The 20,227-nt window shown below is 39.3% G+C and overlaps 3 protein-coding genes across 3 annotated transcripts; 2 read left to right on the top strand and 1 right to left on the bottom strand.

The window, feature by feature from the left end:
- Positions 1 to 2,067: 2,067 nt before the first annotated feature.
- Positions 2,068 to 10,234, bottom strand: LOC113686615 (histone-lysine N-methyltransferase SUV39H2). Its single transcript, XM_027204251.2, has 3 exons — positions 9,167 to 10,234; positions 3,273 to 3,521; positions 2,068 to 2,565 (listed from the first exon to the last, which is right to left on the bottom strand). Exons 1-3 carry the CDS (start codon positions 10,124 to 10,126, stop codon positions 2,344 to 2,346), a joined length of 1,431 nt encoding a protein of 476 aa, XP_027060052.2. The 5' UTR covers positions 10,127 to 10,234; the 3' UTR covers positions 2,068 to 2,343.
- Positions 10,235 to 10,269: 35 nt separating this feature from the next.
- On the top strand, positions 10,270 to 14,815 carry LOC113686507 (N-alpha-acetyltransferase daf-31). Its single transcript, XM_089207236.1, has 9 exons — positions 10,270 to 10,403; positions 10,546 to 10,644; positions 10,755 to 10,813; positions 11,318 to 11,363; positions 12,030 to 12,083; positions 12,198 to 12,259; positions 13,023 to 13,067; positions 13,624 to 13,708; positions 14,458 to 14,815. The coding sequence occupies exons 1-9, from the start codon at positions 10,383 to 10,385 to the stop codon at positions 14,656 to 14,658; spliced, it is 672 nt and encodes a 223-aa protein (XP_089063362.1). The 5' UTR covers positions 10,270 to 10,382; the 3' UTR covers positions 14,659 to 14,815.
- Positions 14,816 to 16,692: 1,877 nt separating this feature from the next.
- On the top strand, positions 16,693 to 19,949 carry LOC113686607 (collagen triple helix repeat-containing protein 1). Its single transcript, XM_027204244.2, has 3 exons — positions 16,693 to 16,967; positions 17,641 to 18,033; positions 19,421 to 19,949. Exons 1-3 carry the CDS (start codon positions 16,869 to 16,871, stop codon positions 19,772 to 19,774), a joined length of 846 nt encoding a protein of 281 aa, XP_027060045.2. The 5' UTR covers positions 16,693 to 16,868; the 3' UTR covers positions 19,775 to 19,949.
- Positions 19,950 to 20,227: the final 278 nt, after the last annotated feature.

A 20,227-nucleotide genomic window follows, 5' to 3' on the forward strand; every position in this document is an offset into this window, starting at 1 on the left:
AATCGGACACTTCGTGTCTAAAATCGGACACTAGTATCTAAATACGGACATTATTGTCCAAATTCGGACACTAGTGTCTGAAATTGGACACGTGTCCAATTAAAACCGGACACTAGCGTTTAACGTGACCAATTGTAAACTAGGGTCCAAAATGTAAAAAAATAATATCTCTAACGGACACTAGTGTCCAAAATCGGAAACTATCGTCCATGATCGGCTAAGTTTCTAAAATCGGATAGTAGTGTTACCTTTGCTTTGTTTTTTCGCCACCGTACGTGTCCTTGTGCATCCCCTTGGCGTGTCGTCTGCGCTTCCTGCGCGTCCTTCGCGTTTCTATTGTATTCCTATATGCGTTTCCATTTGCCTTCATTTCTTTTCCTTGTTGTGTTAGGTAAAGAAATAGAGAAAGATGTTTTTCTTCTTGTCACGAGCGTAGAATAAAGAGGACATTAAACGACTGTGAATATATGAAAGTCATATATTTGAACTACGGATAAAAACGTAAATATGAAAGCCATCTTCGTAGTAATGAACACTACTTGAGCAGTAGTGAAAATAAGGCCTGACAAAAGTTCAGGCCTATACGGGATTTGAACCTATGAACCCATGACCTCTGCAATACTGGTATCGCAGAGGTCACGGGTTCAAATCCCGTACGGGCCTGAATTTTTTTTTCAGGCCTTATTTTCACTACTGCTCAAGTAGTGTTCATTACTGCGAAAGTCGCTTTCATATTCAAAGAAGACATTGCTGATCATGGCAGTATGCAGGACGCGTGTCACATGAACTTCGTAATAGACCTCGTTCACCGTAAATTCCCTGTGGCTCAGTGGTAGAGCATCGGAGCACGGAATCCGAAGGTCGTAGGGTTCGATTTCTCATGGGAACTCAGAATTTTTTTTCGTCCCACGCCCGTGACTAGACGGAAAACACCTTTTTCTGATCCGATCTTATTCGAGTTACCGAGAAAAAGTGGGGTCAAGGAAAGGGTTGGAGTTCACTGAGTTCAAGTTAGCGGGGTTCAACTGTGAAGGAAGAACTCGAGGAATCAACAACTTCAATCTAAGACCCCAAGGGGGGTCTATGGAAAAGGACACTTAGACAAGAAGGCCATCAATTCACCCTCACTAGTTACAGACATCTACCGATTATAATAACAAGGGCGTTGCCAGATCAATGTGAAGTGCAGTAAGCTGCTTAGGCTGGAGGCTTCATCATATCACTAGTGTTAATAGACCTCTTACAGGAAGTAAGAGTTTCTCTCCAGGAAGCTGATTCTTTCAGGATTTGCAAAAACTTGCCCACTAGGTTTTTTGCTGGAGGTCAGGCATTGCCCTCCGTCTTGCATGATTTGCAGTCAGGCTCAAGCCCTGCCACATCTCAGTCAGTGAGCAAGGAACATGTGCCTGGAGGGTGCTATAAGAAATGTAGGCGCAAGGAATGGGTGCAATACGCTTAACAGTCAGAGTTTGAGTTTAAGGGTGATACCCAGGCACTGCCAGGAACTGCCCCGTTAAAAGGTAGGTTGCTAGCAGCTGTGTCCAAACCTCCAGCATAAGTGGGAAGGGCGGGGGGTGGAATTGGATTATTGGATTAATTGAAGTTTATTGATTGATAAAAAGGGGCTTCTCGGGAAAGGTCCTCTATGCCCATTTCTGTAGCAGGCTGTTTGTCGTGATTGGCAGTCAGGCCAAAATTGTTTCCCAGGTTAGCCAGAAGGCTTACTCTTTTTCAATGCAAAATGGTCGTCTTCGCAAAGCAGGAGCTTGGGGAGCGTTTTGAGTGAGCTGATCTAACAAGTCTTTTAAACGGTTTTGACAGTGTTTAAGCTATCCCCAATAAAAGTAATTCAGCATATGCAAGCTAATGAAATATTTTAAACACCAGACATTCTCATCCAAAGCACCTTCAAAACTAGTAACAATTCTAACATCAATTTGAATCGGATGATTTGCGTGGGGTACTTTATATCATATACCAATATGGGAGGGTACATTTCGACTGGTTTCTTGGCAGTGACACTAAATTAATGTGCAAAAAAAGAAGTCACTCCATAAAACCAAAGAGTTGCAATAAATAAGTAATTTATTGACATAGCACCAAAGGTTATTTAGAGTGTACATGCCATTGGTACATGAACCTGAACAAGTATCATAGTGTTAAACACTATGACATTAAAGAGGCGGTGCACTGGTTTAAGCTAAAATATCTAACCTTACAAATTCTGTTTCAGGATGTCTCCATGCTCTCCTAATTGGTTAACTTTTGTGACAGTTACATATATTTTCTATTTGGTGGTTTAAAACTGCATATACAGAAGAGTGTGTGAATTTGAAAAATTCTTTAAAATAAAAATGTTCTACATTTTTCTGCACCACAGCGGCATTTTAAGTGTTCCTTTTTCCTTGGTGAGGAACAACTGCTTCCTGTATCCAGTGACATCTGGTAGTCAAAGGTCAACTCCTCTCCAACTTCAATATTGCGGTTTGCAAACAGTGCAATGCGTGGAAAGTTAGGGTCGAGGGTGTCAACCCAGACAGCATAGACATCAAGATTGGGATCACACTGAGGACAAATATATGTAAATATTCTTTTAGCTTGAGCTACTGAGGAGGGGATATTGCAATGAAGCAAATTCACCATACACCAATATATGATGTTTTTATATTATTTTCATCAGTTCTGCCTTACCCTAAGATAACACCCCATAGTACACTGTACTGAAATATACTTTAAGCCATGAGACTCCAGTAAAAAGGTTTCATTTTAAAACCCTGGATTAGCATAAACTGCCTTTAAACTGGTCCCTGAGTGGTTCTGTTGCTGGTAGTCATTGCTTTGAAGGATAACATTGCCACCTGCACAAGGATGCAGTCCTCTTTTATGTAGGAAATAACATGATTTCAAGTGTAATTTGGTGTTAATAAGCACTTGTAAATTTTCAAAGATAACAAAATTGCACGAGCCTGTGGGGCAAGTGAAATTTGTAGTAATTTACAAGTGCTTGTTGCACCAAATTGCAAGAGAAATCATGTGGTTACTTGTTCATAATGTTCATGAAAGAACATCGCACAGTCAAGACAGACCAAATTTTGAAAGCATGTGCACGGTATTTGTTGTTTGCACTCATGTTACAACTTTGCATGTGTCAAATGAGTATCCACTTCTTTTCAGCCAATCAGAAGTGCATAGTTTTTTCATGTACATTACTAATAGTATAATTGAAATGTGATCAGTTAACCTATGCAACTCTCTGCACATTTCCCACTTACCGAATGATTTATAAAGTGTGATATGTTGCCATATTTTTTGGCATCAAGAGTGTAAAGGCATTCTCCATCATTGAAATCAAGATCAAACAAGTATGTCTGCCCGCGACTATCATAAACTTTTCCTCGTTCTTCAGCTTCCTCTTGTGTTATGGCCTCACCAACATATTCTGTTACCATCTGGTTCTTCTCTATGTGTTCCATGGTCTTCACACCCCACCCACAGTCATTTGGAGTTCGGAATATTGCCACCTGTTTGCAATGTACAGTTTAAATAAAATAAATAAAACCTTTTAAACTTCGGCAGTGATGAACATCTTACAATTCTCTCCATATTTTCCAGTACAATATACACACCTTATATGATGGTCCACCATCTTACACAGGTGCCTGAATAATTTGCCCACTACTTAGTATAAATCAGAGAAATCAGCAAAATGTCTGCTTTTATTATTATATTTTGAACTATCAAATACGAGATTTATTATCCCAATATCATTTTATTTTATAGTATTTTACATTGCAGTTTTCAAAGCACTTCTTACAGCCTTGCCTGAGCATAAAAAAACCCAGAAACAAAACCATTTAAAGTGTTTGTTTCAACCAACAAAAAAATATTGTGCTTTAAGTTCATTTCTACAAAAGATGAGCCTCTTTCACAAAAAAAACCAATGTTTGGATTGTTAAGCATAGCCATTGTGTTGCTCTGCTTTCTGTCTATCTCTTTGCCCTGTTGTATAGTGTATTTATTTTGCATGTTCTGTTGCCTTAGATGGTAGATGGTGTAGAGGTGGAAAAAATAGGAGAATATGTGGAGGGCATTGCCAACCTGATCAGCTTGCAGAGCAGCTATGCAGTTTTGATGGGTTGAGTGGAGAGCTCACTATTGCTCCATCTAACCACATTAGGAACTTGGAGCTCTTGAAAGTTTGCCAGGACATGGGGTTCTAGGAAAGGGAATTACTGGAGGGGATTTTATTAAAGCAAGCAGCTTTATATAGAATGGAAAGGACAATAGAGCTCTAGAAAGGAAAATTACTAGAGAGGGGATGTTACTAAAGCAACAGGTTTTACATAGAGATGCTAGGATAATGGGGCTCTAGAAAGGGGAATTATTCAAGTGAGAAGTAATGTAAAAGGAGGCCCTTAAGGGAGGAAGTTTACTGAGTACTGGGAGCTTTGGACAGGGAATTCTTAGAGGGGAACTTAGAAGAGAGGGAGGATTCTGAGAGCAAAAGCTTAACTAAGGACTTATTGCTCTTAACAGGGGGAAGTCTTTTGAAGGGAAGCTTATTGGGTGAGCAAGCTTTATAGGGAGAACCTTACAAGGAACTTGGAGTCCTAGACTAGGGAATTATTAGACAGGGAAGTTTAATACTGAGGGGGCATAATGGAGAGCAAGATTTCCAAACACTAGGAGTACTAGAGTTCTAGGGGCCTAAGTAAAGAGAGGGGGGGGGGGCTAATTGGGAGAAATCTTACTTTAGACTGGAGAATTATCATTAGATATTTGGAGCTCTAGATAGAGGAGGGGAAGGGGGTGGAATTAAAGAAGAGGGAACCTGGACAAAGAGGGAGCATACCAAAACTTGGAATTCTAGAGGAGAATTATATTTAAGAGTAGAATGGGCTTAGTAAAGAGGGAGGCCTAACAAAGGTGGAGCTGACAAAAAAAATTGGAGCAGTTCTAGAGGGAAAAATAAGGGAGGCCCTGTCAAGAAGGGGGGCTTAAGAGGGCGGGGGTGTATGGATGGAGAGGCCTTACCAGAAACTTGAAGCATAATACAGAGGGGACCTATTAGAAATGGAGGCTTTAAAGAGGGAATTCTTTCAAGGGACTTGAAGCTGTAGACAGGGGAATTACAGAAAAAAGGGCTGGTACGAGGAAGCTTAGTAGAGGCTTGGAGCCCTAGACTGGGCAATAGTAAGAGAGGAAGGCATATACAAGCATTTTAGGTAAGTTCTCAATACTACAGTTCCTAACTGGCAGCATAGTCAGCACCATAACATACATGATATTTCATTTTCCAAATTCCTTCCTTATGTTAAAGTAAACAACTTCTTCAAGACATTTTGTCAGTCTTGGTTCCCTCCTTCCACCATTTATATAGAATCAAAGCTTTCACAAGGAAACACCATAAATATCAAGCATGAATGGAAGTGGTCCAAAAGAGGGGGCAGGCATCTAGTTGCATAAGGTCAGATTGTGGTGGATTAAAAATTTCAGACTAAAGCACATCTTCTGTGCAATCCTAGAAGTATTGTAGCAGAGGGTCACAATGAGGCAAGTGGTTCACGGGAGTGGGGAGGGGCAAGACAGTATTGCAACTTGGTATCACTCTCTGGGAATAAGCAGCACTTCAAGTTGCAAAAGTTTGGTCCTTAAGGAAAGAAGACCAAATTTTTTGCTTGGCTAAAATTTAGCAAGAGGCCTTATAACCCCCCTGCAAAATTGTAATGTTTGGCTGCATTAGCCTATGCAGGATAAGCTTCCTGAAGTGATTCTTAAATCTTTTAGGTTTCAAAGTAGAAAGTTATCAAGTAATCCAGCATTTAATGATGTCTTTTAAAAGTGGTGAAGGTAAAAGAAAAATCAGCACCCAAGCCAAGTGGTCCATACTGCCAGAGCTTATCCTGTTCCCTACATCAAGAGGCCTCTCAAAGTATTGCCATTCCCCATTGGATGGGATGCCAACAAATCAAAGTTTACAGCCCAACACTTTATCATGTCTGCCCAATGGTTTTCCAGTGCTCATCTGTACTCCAGGGTAGGAAAAAAGGTGAGAGCAAAGTGTCTTCCTCAAAAGATACAACATAATGGTGTCACTTGGTCTTGAAATCCAGACTTCACCACTGTGGAAAGGATAATGCAATTGTTATGCTTGCTTCCATCTGTAACATTCCTTGCTGAGATGGAACGAGGCAACACTATATGTATCACAAACAGCTGTGTTCTTAAGATCTTGGGCAATGAGTTAGATAGAGAAAGACCACTTTGCTCTTATGGTTGTTGACTGGACCATGCTGAAAGCTACTGAAATCCAAAGAGTGCATCCTCATGTGAGACTTGACTTTGGCAAGGTCAGTTTAATAAGAGTGAAGAGGTAAGGTGGAATGACCTTAAACCTTTGACCCCTATAAGTGACTAACATCTAATCTCTCCAAATGATATCACCCCTGAATCTCAAATTGAGGTCACTAAAATAATGAACATGATTGCCATCTAAAGAAGCTCTTGATTGATAAACAAATTCTCCTTGTCAGCGATATACAAAATACACAAAGAACAGTATGGAGAATATTCATACTGACATTAGGGTGTAAAGAATTAATAGCTTGGTTAGATAAATGTTGCACTGATGAAGTTTTCTCACATTATGGTTTGAGATTACATCTTGATACTGGCCTAGCTAGTAGCAAAAACATGACCAAGACAAAGACCAACAACAAGAAAGAGAACAGGGAAACTGTTAGAAAGGATGACAGCTTTACCTGTCAGCAATGTCTAGGGGCAAAGATGGAAAAAAGGAAAAGCATGAGATGACCAAAGCTAAGCAAGGCAACAATGGCTTTTCTGCCACAGTGCAAAATCTCACTGAACTTCACACATTCAAACAGACCACATCTGCTCTCCTGGACATGGAGGAAATATGCAGAATTCCAATGGAGATAGCCCTACAAAATGTGGGCAGGCAATATTCAACAGAATGGGGTTAGTTGGACCCCACAGTCACTGATGACATGGCAACGTCTTCAGGCAGTGCTTAGGAAAAGAAGAGGCTGCAGACCTTAAAAAAGTGAGGATCAGAGAGGGCAGAGACCCTGATAGTTTGTACCAGTATGAAACTACACCTGACTTGAATGGATGCCACACCACAAAGGCAACGCAGTTGAAGTCAACTAAAACTAAAGATCACACGTTCTCAACTCAACCCCGTAACTTATGCAAACAATTTCTGCCCTAAGTTTATATTGTGATGGCTCTTACCGCTATTTCATATTTGATAATGTTGAACTTAACATGGGTCAAAAAAAACAAGAAAAAGCTGTCTTCAAAGGATTTACATTATGTTCAGACAAATCCTATAACCTTACATCTTAACAATAGTAACTTCAGAAGAGACTTAAAGTATTTGATTTTTTTATTTCTTTATTTCATTTTCTTTATAAGGTATTTCTCTAATACCTTATTAATACTAAATGAAACAGAGACATTTTATGAAACAGAGACATTTTGCTCTCTGTGTACAACAATGGAGGGAAAGTTTTATTTTACAAACAATAGTGTGCTTCAATCATCATGAGTGGTTTATTATATTATTGAATATATAGAGTGATCAGCTGCTAAAATCTTCCTTGAGGGAGCATGGATGGGAATTGGTGGAGGAAAATGAAGGCAATGTTATTACAATCAAATAAAGCTACCTTGAAATCAATACCGTAATTTTGTGAACCCAACACAAAATATCTATATTGTAGCTTTACTAAATCTTCAACCCAGCCGCCCTGTTAGTAAGTCCAACTTTGAAAGGCCAGCTAAACAGAATTGTAGTGATCAGCGCAGAACTCCTGTTAAGCTGGAGCACCCAGGGAAGACATAATTCTCATTTCTTTGACCCTTTGACCTCTAAGTGTGACCAGCATCTAGTTTCCCCTTACATTATCACCCCTGAATCACATATTAATGTCATGAGAATAACGGAAATGATCACCAAGTAAAAAAAGCTGTTGATTGTTACACAAATTCTCTTTGTCAGCACCTTAGGAAATATATAAGGAACAGTATGGAGAATATGCATACTGATTTTAGGGTGTAAAGGTTTGAAGGTGACCCACAGTAGTGTTGGAGGTCTCAGGTTGAAAGTTGGGCCTTCATGCTCCAATAGAAGTTCCCATCAAAGGGTCATATCTGAGTACAGAAAACTACCACGAAGCTGTACAACTCCCTGATATCCCCTTTAATCAAAACTAAAACAAAATTCTTGGACATGAATGGTTATCACCAGTCCGATTTGAGCACTAATAGAACAGTGTGCATGTCATGCTTGTAAATGGACAGTGTAATAGAGTTGTCTGGCATTTTACTGAGTTAACTAGTGTTTTTTTTTTTTTTTTTTTTTTTTTTTTTTTTTTTTTTTTTTTAAGGAAACGTATAACAATGTCTAGTTTCTATCTTATATTTTTTCATAGTTTTGATTAATTGGTAACAGGAATTTTTGTGGTCCAATTCTGTCTGGAATCATACTAGTGATTACAGACTGAATTGGACTCCAATCTGTCCTATTACCATGATTAAGTATCTTCTCAGCATTCAATAGGCATTTAAGCTTCAAGGGAACTGGCCAGCCTCATAAGTCTGTTCATAAATGGTCTTTCATCAAAGTTGTGTGAACAATGGTCAAAGATACAAAGGTTCTAATAGGTTTGTATATTTCTTAAGTATCATTCCTTGCTTCCTCATACAAGCGCTGATCCAGTGCATAAGATCTCACCTCCCCATTTTTAACCTTGGACAAATATCAGTGTATTCTTAAAAAGGTGAGCTGGTCGTGTTGTACATATCTGGTTTTGGCTTCTCAGATGTGGATCACTGGGCAAAAAATATCTCTCATATGAACACTTGAGAATGGTGACAGGAAAAAAAATTGAAAGTTTGTTCCTTAATAAATTTGCTAACAAAGCTGAAATTTCTCACATAGGTAGTAACAGACAAGAAAAGCTTGGTAACCAGGATCAAACTTCACAAGCCAACAGGTGACAAAATTATTCCATTGAATAATGTGAATGCTGTAAGTCTGGTTGCCAGGCTCATAAAAAGAAAAAGACAAACAAACCACTGCTAGGGTTACATGTCCAACATTATAAATGTACATAAAAGAAATTTGAAAAGCACTCACCTTAACAGTCCGGCCTCGCTGCAACACACGATTTCTACATGACAGACTACAGGGACAGCGCGGGTTACACTCATATATAGGTGTGCCTGGTTTCACACGCACCCTTCCGTTCCTGTCATAAGCAAACTCCCCTCCACCGTTTCGTGGGCAGTCACAAGTTTCCATTGTGCATATCCGCTCACAGCTGCACCCAACAAGATAATCAATGTCAAACAAATGACTTGGCATATCTTGGTGCATCACATTATTAGTCACGTATATGAAGTCTTTCGGTGGACCTTCATTATCAACTACATTCTCAACAGCGATGTAAGCCTCCTGTGCACTCTGCTCATTTAAGTAATTTTCCCAGTCATCAAGTTCCTTGTGTAAATGCTTCTTGTATTTGTAAAACTTTCTCCGGAAATTCTGCGCATTAGAGATTCCAGCAGCCTTTCGTAATCTCATGTGCAGCTTAAACTTAGATTCGTAGCGAGCTTTAAGTGAAGTTCTTGTCTCTAAACAAGGGACAGTGAAATCTCGCTCTCTTTTGATTAAACGATTTTCTTTTCTCCTAGAAGTCGAAGGTTCTTCTTTGTTCGTAATCCTCTCGTAGTAATCTTGAACATCCATGTTTACTGAGATCGAACACGATGATGAAACCCCGTCATCTTGATCTTCAAGAAAGAACAATGGTGGTTTCGACTCCCGCGAGGTTCCTGGCTTAGAGGAAACAAAAATTTCCACTACGCTTGCATTATCTTCTTCTTCATGGACAGAAGAACAAGGAGTTATATTTGACATCTCCTCATTGACAGTGCTCGAGATACTTATCGGGGAATCCTCAATGCAAATAACATCTGTGTCAAGATGTGAGTCCCTTCTCTCGACTTCATCCAGACTATCTTGAACCGAACAGTATCCCGTGTTTGTACCCGAAGGGTTTAACAGGAGGAGAGAGGTCAGTACGCTTTCATCCATTTAAGAGAAATCTGTTGAGAAAAATCGTGATCAGTTGAAACAAAAACACAAATTTATACCGGAATTATGAAAAGTCAATCGTCCGCCATCGCGATCTGTTCGCGCCACGAGATCTAGAAGGATTATGGGTAAGTTGTAAGACCACTGGCCATAATTTTAGTTTTTTCGTAGCATAAGAGTTCGAGTTGGACCGTGAGTCTGTGTCGGAAGTTAGTTTCAGAAAAAGTTTCCTTTACTCTTTTCAGACGCATATAAAATGAACATCAGGTGTGCTACGGTAAGGTTTAGTTATTTCTTCTGTAAATCTGCGTGTGTTCATGGTTTGATCTCGTCCAGTTAAGGTTTAGTAAAGATATGCCGATCCTAAGCGTTGCCAATTTGCACAGGTTCTGCAACTTTCCGTTACTTTTGCATTTCAGCCTGAAGATCTGATGAACATGCAGCATTGTAACTTGCTGTGCTTACCTGAAAATTATCAAATGAAATATTATTTCTACCATGGTTTGTCTTGGCCTCAGGTGAGAGAAAAAATAATTTGCAAACAGCTGACCTCGATCATCATTTGTGTTTTCTGTGGTTTTTCACATGCATGGTTTTTTTCTTATATTCATTTTATTTTCTGTTTCAGTTATCATATGTTGCAGAGGATGAGAAAGGAAAGATTGTGGGATATGTACTGGCAAAAATGTAAGGAAAACTTCACATGTTTCTAGTGATTGAGACACATCAGACATAATGGTTTGAAAGGTAGCATTAATGATGTGCAAAACTTAACACTTATGTTCTGAAATTACCCAACCTATCACCACTATCACGGAGGTGAATTATAGGAGATATATATAAAAAAAATATATAATGATGAAACTGTCTCGACTGTCCGATAAAATATGCTTATTTATTATCTGTTGTGTCTAGAACAGTTAGAGTCTATGAAAACGTGTGTTGCTGATGTCTGTTTGTGGCGAAAACATCAGAGATACTCTTGCATGTAGTTCTTCTTACATGTCATTGTTCATTACTCATTTTTGTGTCATCTGTCAGCAGATCTGCAATTGAACAGTAAAGAACATGGAATATAGTTTTCAAACAATGTCCCAGATATAAAACATACTTCAAATCTATAATTAAATGCTTAAGTTGTCCTTTTTTCCATAATTATCTCTTTCTTTTTTTTGATATTTTTGTTCTTAGGGAAGAAGAGCCTGATGAAGCTGTTCATGGACATATTACTTCCTTGGTAATAATTTTGTAATTTGTGAATTGTTAATAATCAACAATGATGCTATGATGTGGGATTACTTCTCCCCAGATGCTTGGTTCTTGAGCCTTGATGTCTGAAATTTTTTTGTTGCACACCAGCCTCTGCCACTTAATTGCCTAATTTTGTCCACCCCCCTGAAAGCCCCTTCAATGGTATCTCCACCCCTCTCCCCTGAAAGCCCCTTCAATGGTATCTCTACCCCTCTCCCCTGAAATTACATACTGGTATCCCCATTCTTTTCTTTAAATACTAGTGGTACAGTACTTAACCCTTTAACTCCCAGTAGTGATTAATATGAATCTTCTCCCAATAATATCCATTCATTATTCAGCAAACAGGTTATAAGAATATTCAAAGTTATCAGGTAAAAGCTGCTATCTTGATCGAGCACCAAATTCTCATAACTAATTTACAAGGATATATATTGCAGCTAGAGGGAAGAATTAACAATCAGATCTTGGGAGTTAAAGAGTTAAAGAATATTTAAGAAGCAAGAAAATAAAATCAAGGACTGAAAAATATATTTGGGTAGCCTAGTGTAAGGCCAGTAAAATCTCCTCACAGGATCTCATAGCTCATAAACAGAATTTGGTAGTGCTTGTACAATTTTGTAAATGACTAATATTATATTATACTTTACAGGCAGTTAAACGTTCACACAGAAGACTAGGTTTGGCTCAAAAACTCATGGAACAGGTAAGATACACTTTCTGTATTCAATTATGGTGATTATGGAATTTTCTAAGAATTGATTTCTAAAATACTTTGATTTATGTAGTAAATAATATGTAAAATCTGTTCTGAATATAGGCATCCCGTGCTATGGTTGAATGTTTTAATGCTCAGTATGTCTCACTTCATGTAAGAAAAAGGTGAGACAAATCAGATCAATATCAGTATCTGGGCAACTGCCCACCTACCCCTCCCCTAACCCAACATTAACCCTAACTTGTTATCAATTGACTGTTATTAGGTTAGGGGAGGGGTTGGTGGGCAGTTGCTCAGATGCTTTTGCTGAACCCTTTGACCATTAAGAGTGACCAGCATCTAATTTCTTCATACAATTTCACCCCTGAATCAAATGTTAAAGCCATGAGAATAAAGGAAATCATCACTAACTTAAGAAGCTCCTGATTGTTAAACAAATTCTCCTTGTCAGCACCTTAGAAAATGCACAGAAAACAGTGTGGAGAATGTGCTTACTGATGTTAGGGTATAAAGGGTGAAGACTGTTTTCTTGGAATGGGAATAGGTCTGTTTCTGTTTCCCTATTAGCTTGTTAAACTAAAGCCTCTATAACACAACATCCTTTGCAAAAGTGTGAAAATTACAAGCTTTACTCTTTCCAGACTCTATTTCATGATAACATCTGAGAATTTTATGATTTGAGAGTTGATGGTACTTTTTGACAATTGTGATAATCTTGGGTGGACAGAGGCATTGCCAAATTAAAAAGTCTATGCTACTTACCCCAAGACAAATCATGTACAAACTACACATAACCATTGACATCACTTCAAATGATGCAGATGTAAAATATCTGCAATGAGAAGTAACTTAAGAGTTCCACCCTCCTCTAAAATACAGGGTCACACTCCACTGATGTAACACACTGTGCATTTATTTTTCAAACAGTAACAGGGCAGCTCTTCATCTTTACAACAAGACTCTGGGATTCAGGTTAGCTTCATAAAAAGAGTAACACCTGGAACAAAAACTTGCACTTTGTGTGGCTCCATATGTTTCTACACCCACGTCAGCTAAGGCAGCCAGGGGTGGAATTTCTAATAGTAAAATAGTAATGTGGGAGAAGCAAAGCAGTAAGCTGATCAGTTTTGGAGGGGTGGAGTGTTGGAGGTGGATTTTTGGCTTCTAAGCCTTTTAATGCCCATGAGTGACCAAGACAGAATTTCTCCTTACGATATCAATACAATATCAACCAGATAAGTGATGAGAATAAAGAAAACATCAATATGGGGATTATAGGTTGATCCAATCCCAAATTCTCAAAACTAACATCACAAAAACTATATGGCAGACAGTGAGGAGAATTACTAATGAGATCTTGGGAGTTAAAGGGTTAATCCTCTTTGATCCAGAGTAGAGTGGGTTTGGATATTTAGTAGAGGAAGACAGTTTGGTCATTTCCTAAGTTTTCTTCTTCTTGCTTTGAATCACACATACCACCATGAGACTGTTATAGAAATATTCCTTTTTTTTTTTTTTTCATAAACAGCATTTCTGAGATTGAACCCAAATATTATGCTGATGGTGAAGATGCTTATGCCATGAAGAGAGATCTGACTGGTCTGAGACTGGAGGTTTGTGTTCTGTTACCTGTTTGTACAAGTAGCTGGATACTGATTTTAAAACACTCTCATGACCTCTTCCACCCCTACCACCATCTTCAACAACATCCAGTGCTATGGTTTTAATTTCTTACATGCCATATTCACAATGAACTCTGCAGTGTCATGTGAAAATGAAATCCCTGGTATGGTTTAGTTAAGTCTCACAATGCCTCCCCCCTCTCCTAAGGGCATTAATGGGTTCCAAAAGGACTGTTGGGAAGCCATAAGATGTGGGTGTGGGTTTGTTAGGCAGGGGTGGATCTAAGATTATCAAAGGGGGGGGGCACCATGAGCTTTCTAGGGGGGGTCTGGAGGCATGAAAATGCATAGTTCATAATTGGCAGCCTCCAATTCACTGCACCCACAGCTCAATGGCCTATTTGTCATTTACAACAAAGGTTTGGGCTACAACTGATGCCAGTTACATCTTGAAAGTTGTCTGATATTTTTTAGAACCTTTCTTAGAGTGAGAGTTAGTTTTGATTTTAAAAAAATCAGTTCAGCACTGATATTAATTTTTGGTCCACCTAAAATGGGGGGGGGGGGGCCCATAGGCCCCCCGTGTCCCCCCCTTGGCTCTGCCACCATCAGGGTAGGGGAAGGTATGGGGGGGGGTGTGACAGGATATGCTTTTTGACTTGTAAGTGCTCTCTATGAAAGTGACTTCTTCCTACTGATGTACAATAGTCATTAAAACTTTGATTATCCAATATATTTAGGAAAATATTGCTGTTGCTAAAGGTCTTGAGGCATTAAATCTTGGGGATCAATCTAAAGAAACAGAGGAAAAAGCTTCAGAGGACAGTTGCCGTGAGCGCAAATGTTGTTCCTACTCCAGACATGCTAAGGAGGAGCCACCCAGTAGATGTCCAAGAACCACTCTTGAAGAAAAGAAGGAGGCCACAAAGGAGGGATCTTAATAGTGACAAATGGAAGAGATACAGAACTACAGTTTTTTTCCCTTTTTTTTCTTTCTTCGGACACTTTACACAATATCATTTTGTTTCCTGTAAATGCTATTGTTAAGCAATAAGAAAAATGCAAAATAATAAAAGAAAAATTTAACGGCTTGAAAAACCTCTCATTGAATGGTCATATGCTGGGATTTTCTGGCAGATAAATGAGTGCATTTGCTTTTGTTCAGCAAAATTAAAGTTGTTACGCCTTGAATCACTATTCACTGGTTTTTTCCTGAGCAATTGCTTTTGACTGGATTATGCAGGTTCATATTTTTGGGAATATCTTTCTTCAAAAGGAAGAAAGCTCACACTTCAGATGTGAGACAGATCTTCACAATGAAGCTGATCATGACAGGAATGACCACTCCGTTTTAACTGATACCTTTGTGGGAAAGAAGCCTTGACTTCCCTCGGTTATCACAAACAATAACTTCATATTGACCACAGGACATATCAAAAACAGTCTGCATTTGGCAAGAAAATGAAACAAGAGGAGCGGGTCTGCAGAATCTTTTGCCTTGTGGAGCTTATCAAAATCTGAAAACACAGTTTCCCGAGCGCATAGTTCTGAAAACTGAGAGTTTTAATAATCAGTGACATGATATATCTGGATCATAGACTTGCTGTTGTCGGCTTTATTGGTTTTATTATTGTTGTTATTATTATTGTTATTAATATTGTTCTTATCATTATCATTATTATTATTATTAATAAGAAGACCCTTCAGAGAACAGACTTTGACATAATGTTTTCTTTGTTTTGCTCGTTCTTTATTTTGCTTATTATTTGTTCTCAAAAATACTATATTTTCTCATTAAGGGTTAAGCGATACAACGCACCAGACTGAAGCCATTCTTTCGTCTCATCTCTTCATAATTCTTTTGCTCATTATGCACTCATTCTATTGCAACACTGGTAAACGTTTATGATGTGTTGGGCGCTCTCCATTAGGGAAGAGTACGCGTCCCGCTGGTCATTTTTGGATTTGCCTAATATTAATAAAAACCGTTCGAGGATTGAAGAACTTAATATATTGTTTTCTTTCTCTCATCGAAAAAACCCTACGTGACCTACCAAATACTCTAGCGTGATAATCTGTAACATGGCTTATGCACGCCTGAAATCATGGCCATGAAAGCCACTACTCATAATAAGTCACAGCGCTCGTGCAGCAGTTGCACGAGAAGGAGATTTTAAACTTCTCCAAGTCTAAAAGTAGTTAGCCGGCCTAAGAGTGCTAAAACAAAGAAAATATTATGTCAGGATTAGGGCTAACCCACGGATTCAAACTCAACACCAGGCAAGACAACTTAAACTTAAGACGAGATTAACACCAGGCAAGACAAGGTTACTGTGACAAGATCACTGAAAACCAGTTTTCAAAGATTTAGCTTTCAAAGATAGGATGAGCTCTCTCGAGAGGATATCAATGGGGTTGACCGATAGCCGTAATACGGCCAAAAAGTTCTGACGTCATACCTCGCGACGTTACCTTAAAAAAACAGGAAATGATTAGAATAAGAAAGAGAGCTTGGTAATGAATTAAAAGAACGAACGAATCCAACGTGAACGGGAATCCAGGCTTTCGCTTCCCGCGCCACGAGGCTCTACTACAGAGCTGACTAGAATCTTCATACTGCTAGGATTTGCATTAGGATTCGTAAAAAGCGTCCTGATACTAAAGCATGCGCGAAAGCGAGTTGGTCCAAGTTGACGCCAAATAACAACTGTTTTCTCTCAAACTGGATTTAAACTATCGAGTAAAACCGGATCAGTGAAGTGAGACAACAGCATTTTGCTCCTCAAGAGAGCTTGAATATTAGCCCTTTTGAAACATCAGGTGATGTTTGGTGCTCTACAGGCAAGTTTACATGTATCTTCCAGCTGTCGCTGATTTGAACTTAAAAAGCCTTATATGGCGATACAGAAAGATTAAAATTTTCGCACGCGTCAGCTAATCTCTTAAACAACGCTGACACTGATGAAATGTCAATCAATTCCAGGTGCATACCAACCGAACGATGTTCCTGATATATACACAGACGAGTTGGAGGAAATGCTCAAATAAGGGTTGAGAACCTCCCCTTGTCGAGCATCATCGGACCGCACCAGAAGTACCTTGGAAAGAGAGAGAATCCCCAAAGCTTTAGCGGCTCGCTACTCAAAAGATCATGCAAGGTGTTTTGCCTCACTTCATTATCTTCGTTTCCCTGTACCCAGCAGCTCACGCCAACGGAGATCAAGGAAATGCTTCAGCATCAAGCTGCAAGGTTAGTCCAAAAAATGTTAGCTGCAAAACATTCAGACTATTTAAACAAGTATTCTATGGATCTAACTACACTATCTAATTGAAATGTTCGGTATCAGTCAGTTGTTAATTGGTATTCATAAGCATCCTCAGATAATATGATTTTGTTTTTCATAAAAAGTTGTATGTTACGATAATGGTGAATTAGTAATGTGACATACTAGTGAACAACTTTCAGACGCAAGCCTTGCAGTCCTTCTTACACCCACTAAGCCTTGAATTTCCAAGATCTCAGCCGTAACTCTCCCCAAGCTGCAATGAATTTCCTCGTAAAACATCTAAGAAAATTTAGGTTTCCCTCAACGCTCCGGTCGATAAGTTTGTTTATTTTAACCTCGCGCAAAAACATGCTTTCTCAAACACATGAAACGATTCACGAGGGTACGAAATCCCCGTTAATATTACATTGGATAATTTTAAGTCCAGAAAAGTCAGTATCGTTCCTAGATAATTTGAAGAAGATGCATTCTAAAGCACGAATATAGTCTGTTAACATACTCTCTGTCTCTGTCTCTCTCTCTTTTTTTTTCCCTCGAGGTCTACTGTTAGCGTCAAGCTTTAGCTTTTTCCAGCTTCGCGAGAAAGTGCGGGAAGGAAGGTCTAAAAAGTTTTATACCGTATTTTTAACTCAACAGTCATGTCAGTCTTGCCAATTGGTTGGAATACCTGGATCAAACGGCGTTCCAGGCATGCCGGGAAACCCAGGTTTTCCCGGTAGGGACGGCACTAAAGGAGAGAGAGGCAGCCCCGGAAAGCGCGGTGCCCAAGGAGTAGCAGGGATCCCTGAGAAAATTGGTCCGAGAGGCCCTGAGGGTCCCAAAGGGCAGATGGGAGAGAAAGGAGGTAATGGTACGGGAATCCCAGGGAACATTGGTCCTAGAGGCTCCAAAGGATTGAAAGGAGAAAGAGGGATCAGTGGAACAAAGGGACAAAAAGGAGATGCAGCAAACATTGACTCAAGACAACTGGCCAACTGGAAACAGTGCGTGTGGAGGGCAGAATCGAATACAGACAGCGGGAAAATAAAGGTAAGTAAGCATAACCTTTATACCTAACGATATTTATTTTTGGAACTCGGAGGAAATGAGGCAGCTATTTGGAAGGATTGACTGAACGAGTATAATCAAACATTCGAGCGTTGAAATTTATTTCAAGCTCGTTGAGTTGCATTTAAGTTCCCTCTTGGAGTCACTTCCCCTCTCAGAAAGTTTCGACCAAATTTTTAGAAGAAGTAATGAATAACTTAACTTAGTGGGAAGGCATCCAGCTCCTCTCTATCTACCCCCACCCCCTTCTCTTGTATAATTCATTGATTTCATAATTTTTACGAACATCCCTTTCCATTCCCCCACATTCCCTCCCCCCCCCACTCCCCCCTCCCCCCCCCTCCCGTTCCTCTCGTTGCCCTAAGGGGTAGGTTATTTGTTCCAATAAAACTTTTCGATACTGGAATGACTTCTAAATAGCTGTGTGCATTTACGGTTGAAATTGTTGAGATACTTCTAAAACCTTCTCTGATAAAAATATTGTGCTATGTCAAGAGGATGTCAACAGCTGATATGCTCTTGGCTAAATGTGTTATCAAACTCACATCCAAAATAAACCTGCTTTATTTGAAGTTTCGTTTTCCATGAGGATGTTATAGCTTCCGCTAGCTTCAGTTGAATCGCGTCGAGAAATTTAACAAGACCGAGCCGAATTGTAAGATATATTGGCCGATGACTACTTTGCTTCATTAAACTAATCAGAACATTCGGCTCTGAGTTTGATGATTATCTGCATGTACGTCGTTTTAGTCAATGTTCCAATCGGCTTAACCCCTTAATCACCGAGAGCGACTAGCATCTAATTTCTCCTTTCAATATCATGCCTGAATCAAACATTAAGGTTATGAGAATAAAGGAAATGATCACCAACTGAAAACCTCTTGATTGATAAACAAATTCTCCTTGCCAGTACATAAAGAAATGTATAGACAATAGTATGGAGAATATGCATACTGATGTTGAGGTTTAAAGGTTTAACTGAGAGGGAAGGACAATGGCGTAGTAGAAGAGAGCTTTAACTTCTCGACTTAGAAGCCTATCTTCGCTAGAGTATTTTCATACCTTTGCCCACCTAATCATGATCATATACATTTACCCAGACTTCTTTTCAAACGCCGCCCTGGTTAAAAATTTGAGCCTGATTTCGACGGATTTGAAGAGCTGGTGATCCTAGGAAATACAATGTTTTAAAAGTTATATGTATAAAGACGGTTTTCATCAGCAACAGACTCCATTTCACCGACTCCATTTCCACATTTCTTAAATTTGCAGTGCTAAAAAATAGTTTGTGTCGAACGAAGAGATATGTTCACCAGATAATGTTTTTCTAAATAGAATTAATTTTTCTGTTTTTATATATTTTTTCCAGGAATGCTCCTTCAACAAGTTGTACATCAATACGACCCTTAAAGTCTCATACCAAGGCAATATTCGTGAATATTCTCATGCCAAATGCAACAGATGGTATTTTAAGTTTAACGGCAACGAATGCAGTGGTCCCATGCCGATTGACTCAGTCCTTTACAACTTCTGGAGTAGCAGTTCACCGTCTGGAATCCTCCATCCTCACTTCTTCGAAGGTTTCTGTGAGAATCTTCCTCAAGGCACGGTTCGGGTTGAACTCTGGGTAGGCAAGTGCGCTAGGTTTCCACTGGGCGAGGCTTACACAGGATGGAATTCAGTGTCCCGGATTATGATTGAAGAGGTACCACCACCGCAGTAACCATGTTATCATCTGAACTGAATAGATAACGGTGTTAAGGGAAAGATGATTCAACTAGGAAGTAAAGTTAAATTAAATTAAAGTGTGACGGATAAATATGTGTAGAGATTCAACATTGCAATCTGGCAGAGATTGCCTTTTTTTTCCAATAAAATACGGAAAGCATCTCAATTTAGTTGCTGATGCGGATGGTGATGGGATCACATATCATAGGGGGAAAAAGAGGGGATAAGTCGTCGCTAATGGAGTATGGAGGGGGACTTTAAAAAATTGACTGCCAATTAACTGTCAATGAGAGAGGAACATATTGCAGAACTAGTCATTTTTATCTATGTCGTGACACAATCCAAATCCTCCAGTAGTTCTATCATCACTCCTGCTATCAGCCGAAACTTTTTTCCTAAGAAGCGGATATCAGTACTTGTCCGTTAAGCTAAGAAAAAAAAATCCACC

Source organism: Pocillopora damicornis, chromosome 5 (genome assembly GCF_964200805.1).
Source record: "Pocillopora damicornis chromosome 5, jaPocDami1.2, whole genome shotgun sequence".
Taxonomy (NCBI): Eukaryota; Metazoa; Cnidaria; class Anthozoa; order Scleractinia; family Pocilloporidae; genus Pocillopora; species Pocillopora damicornis.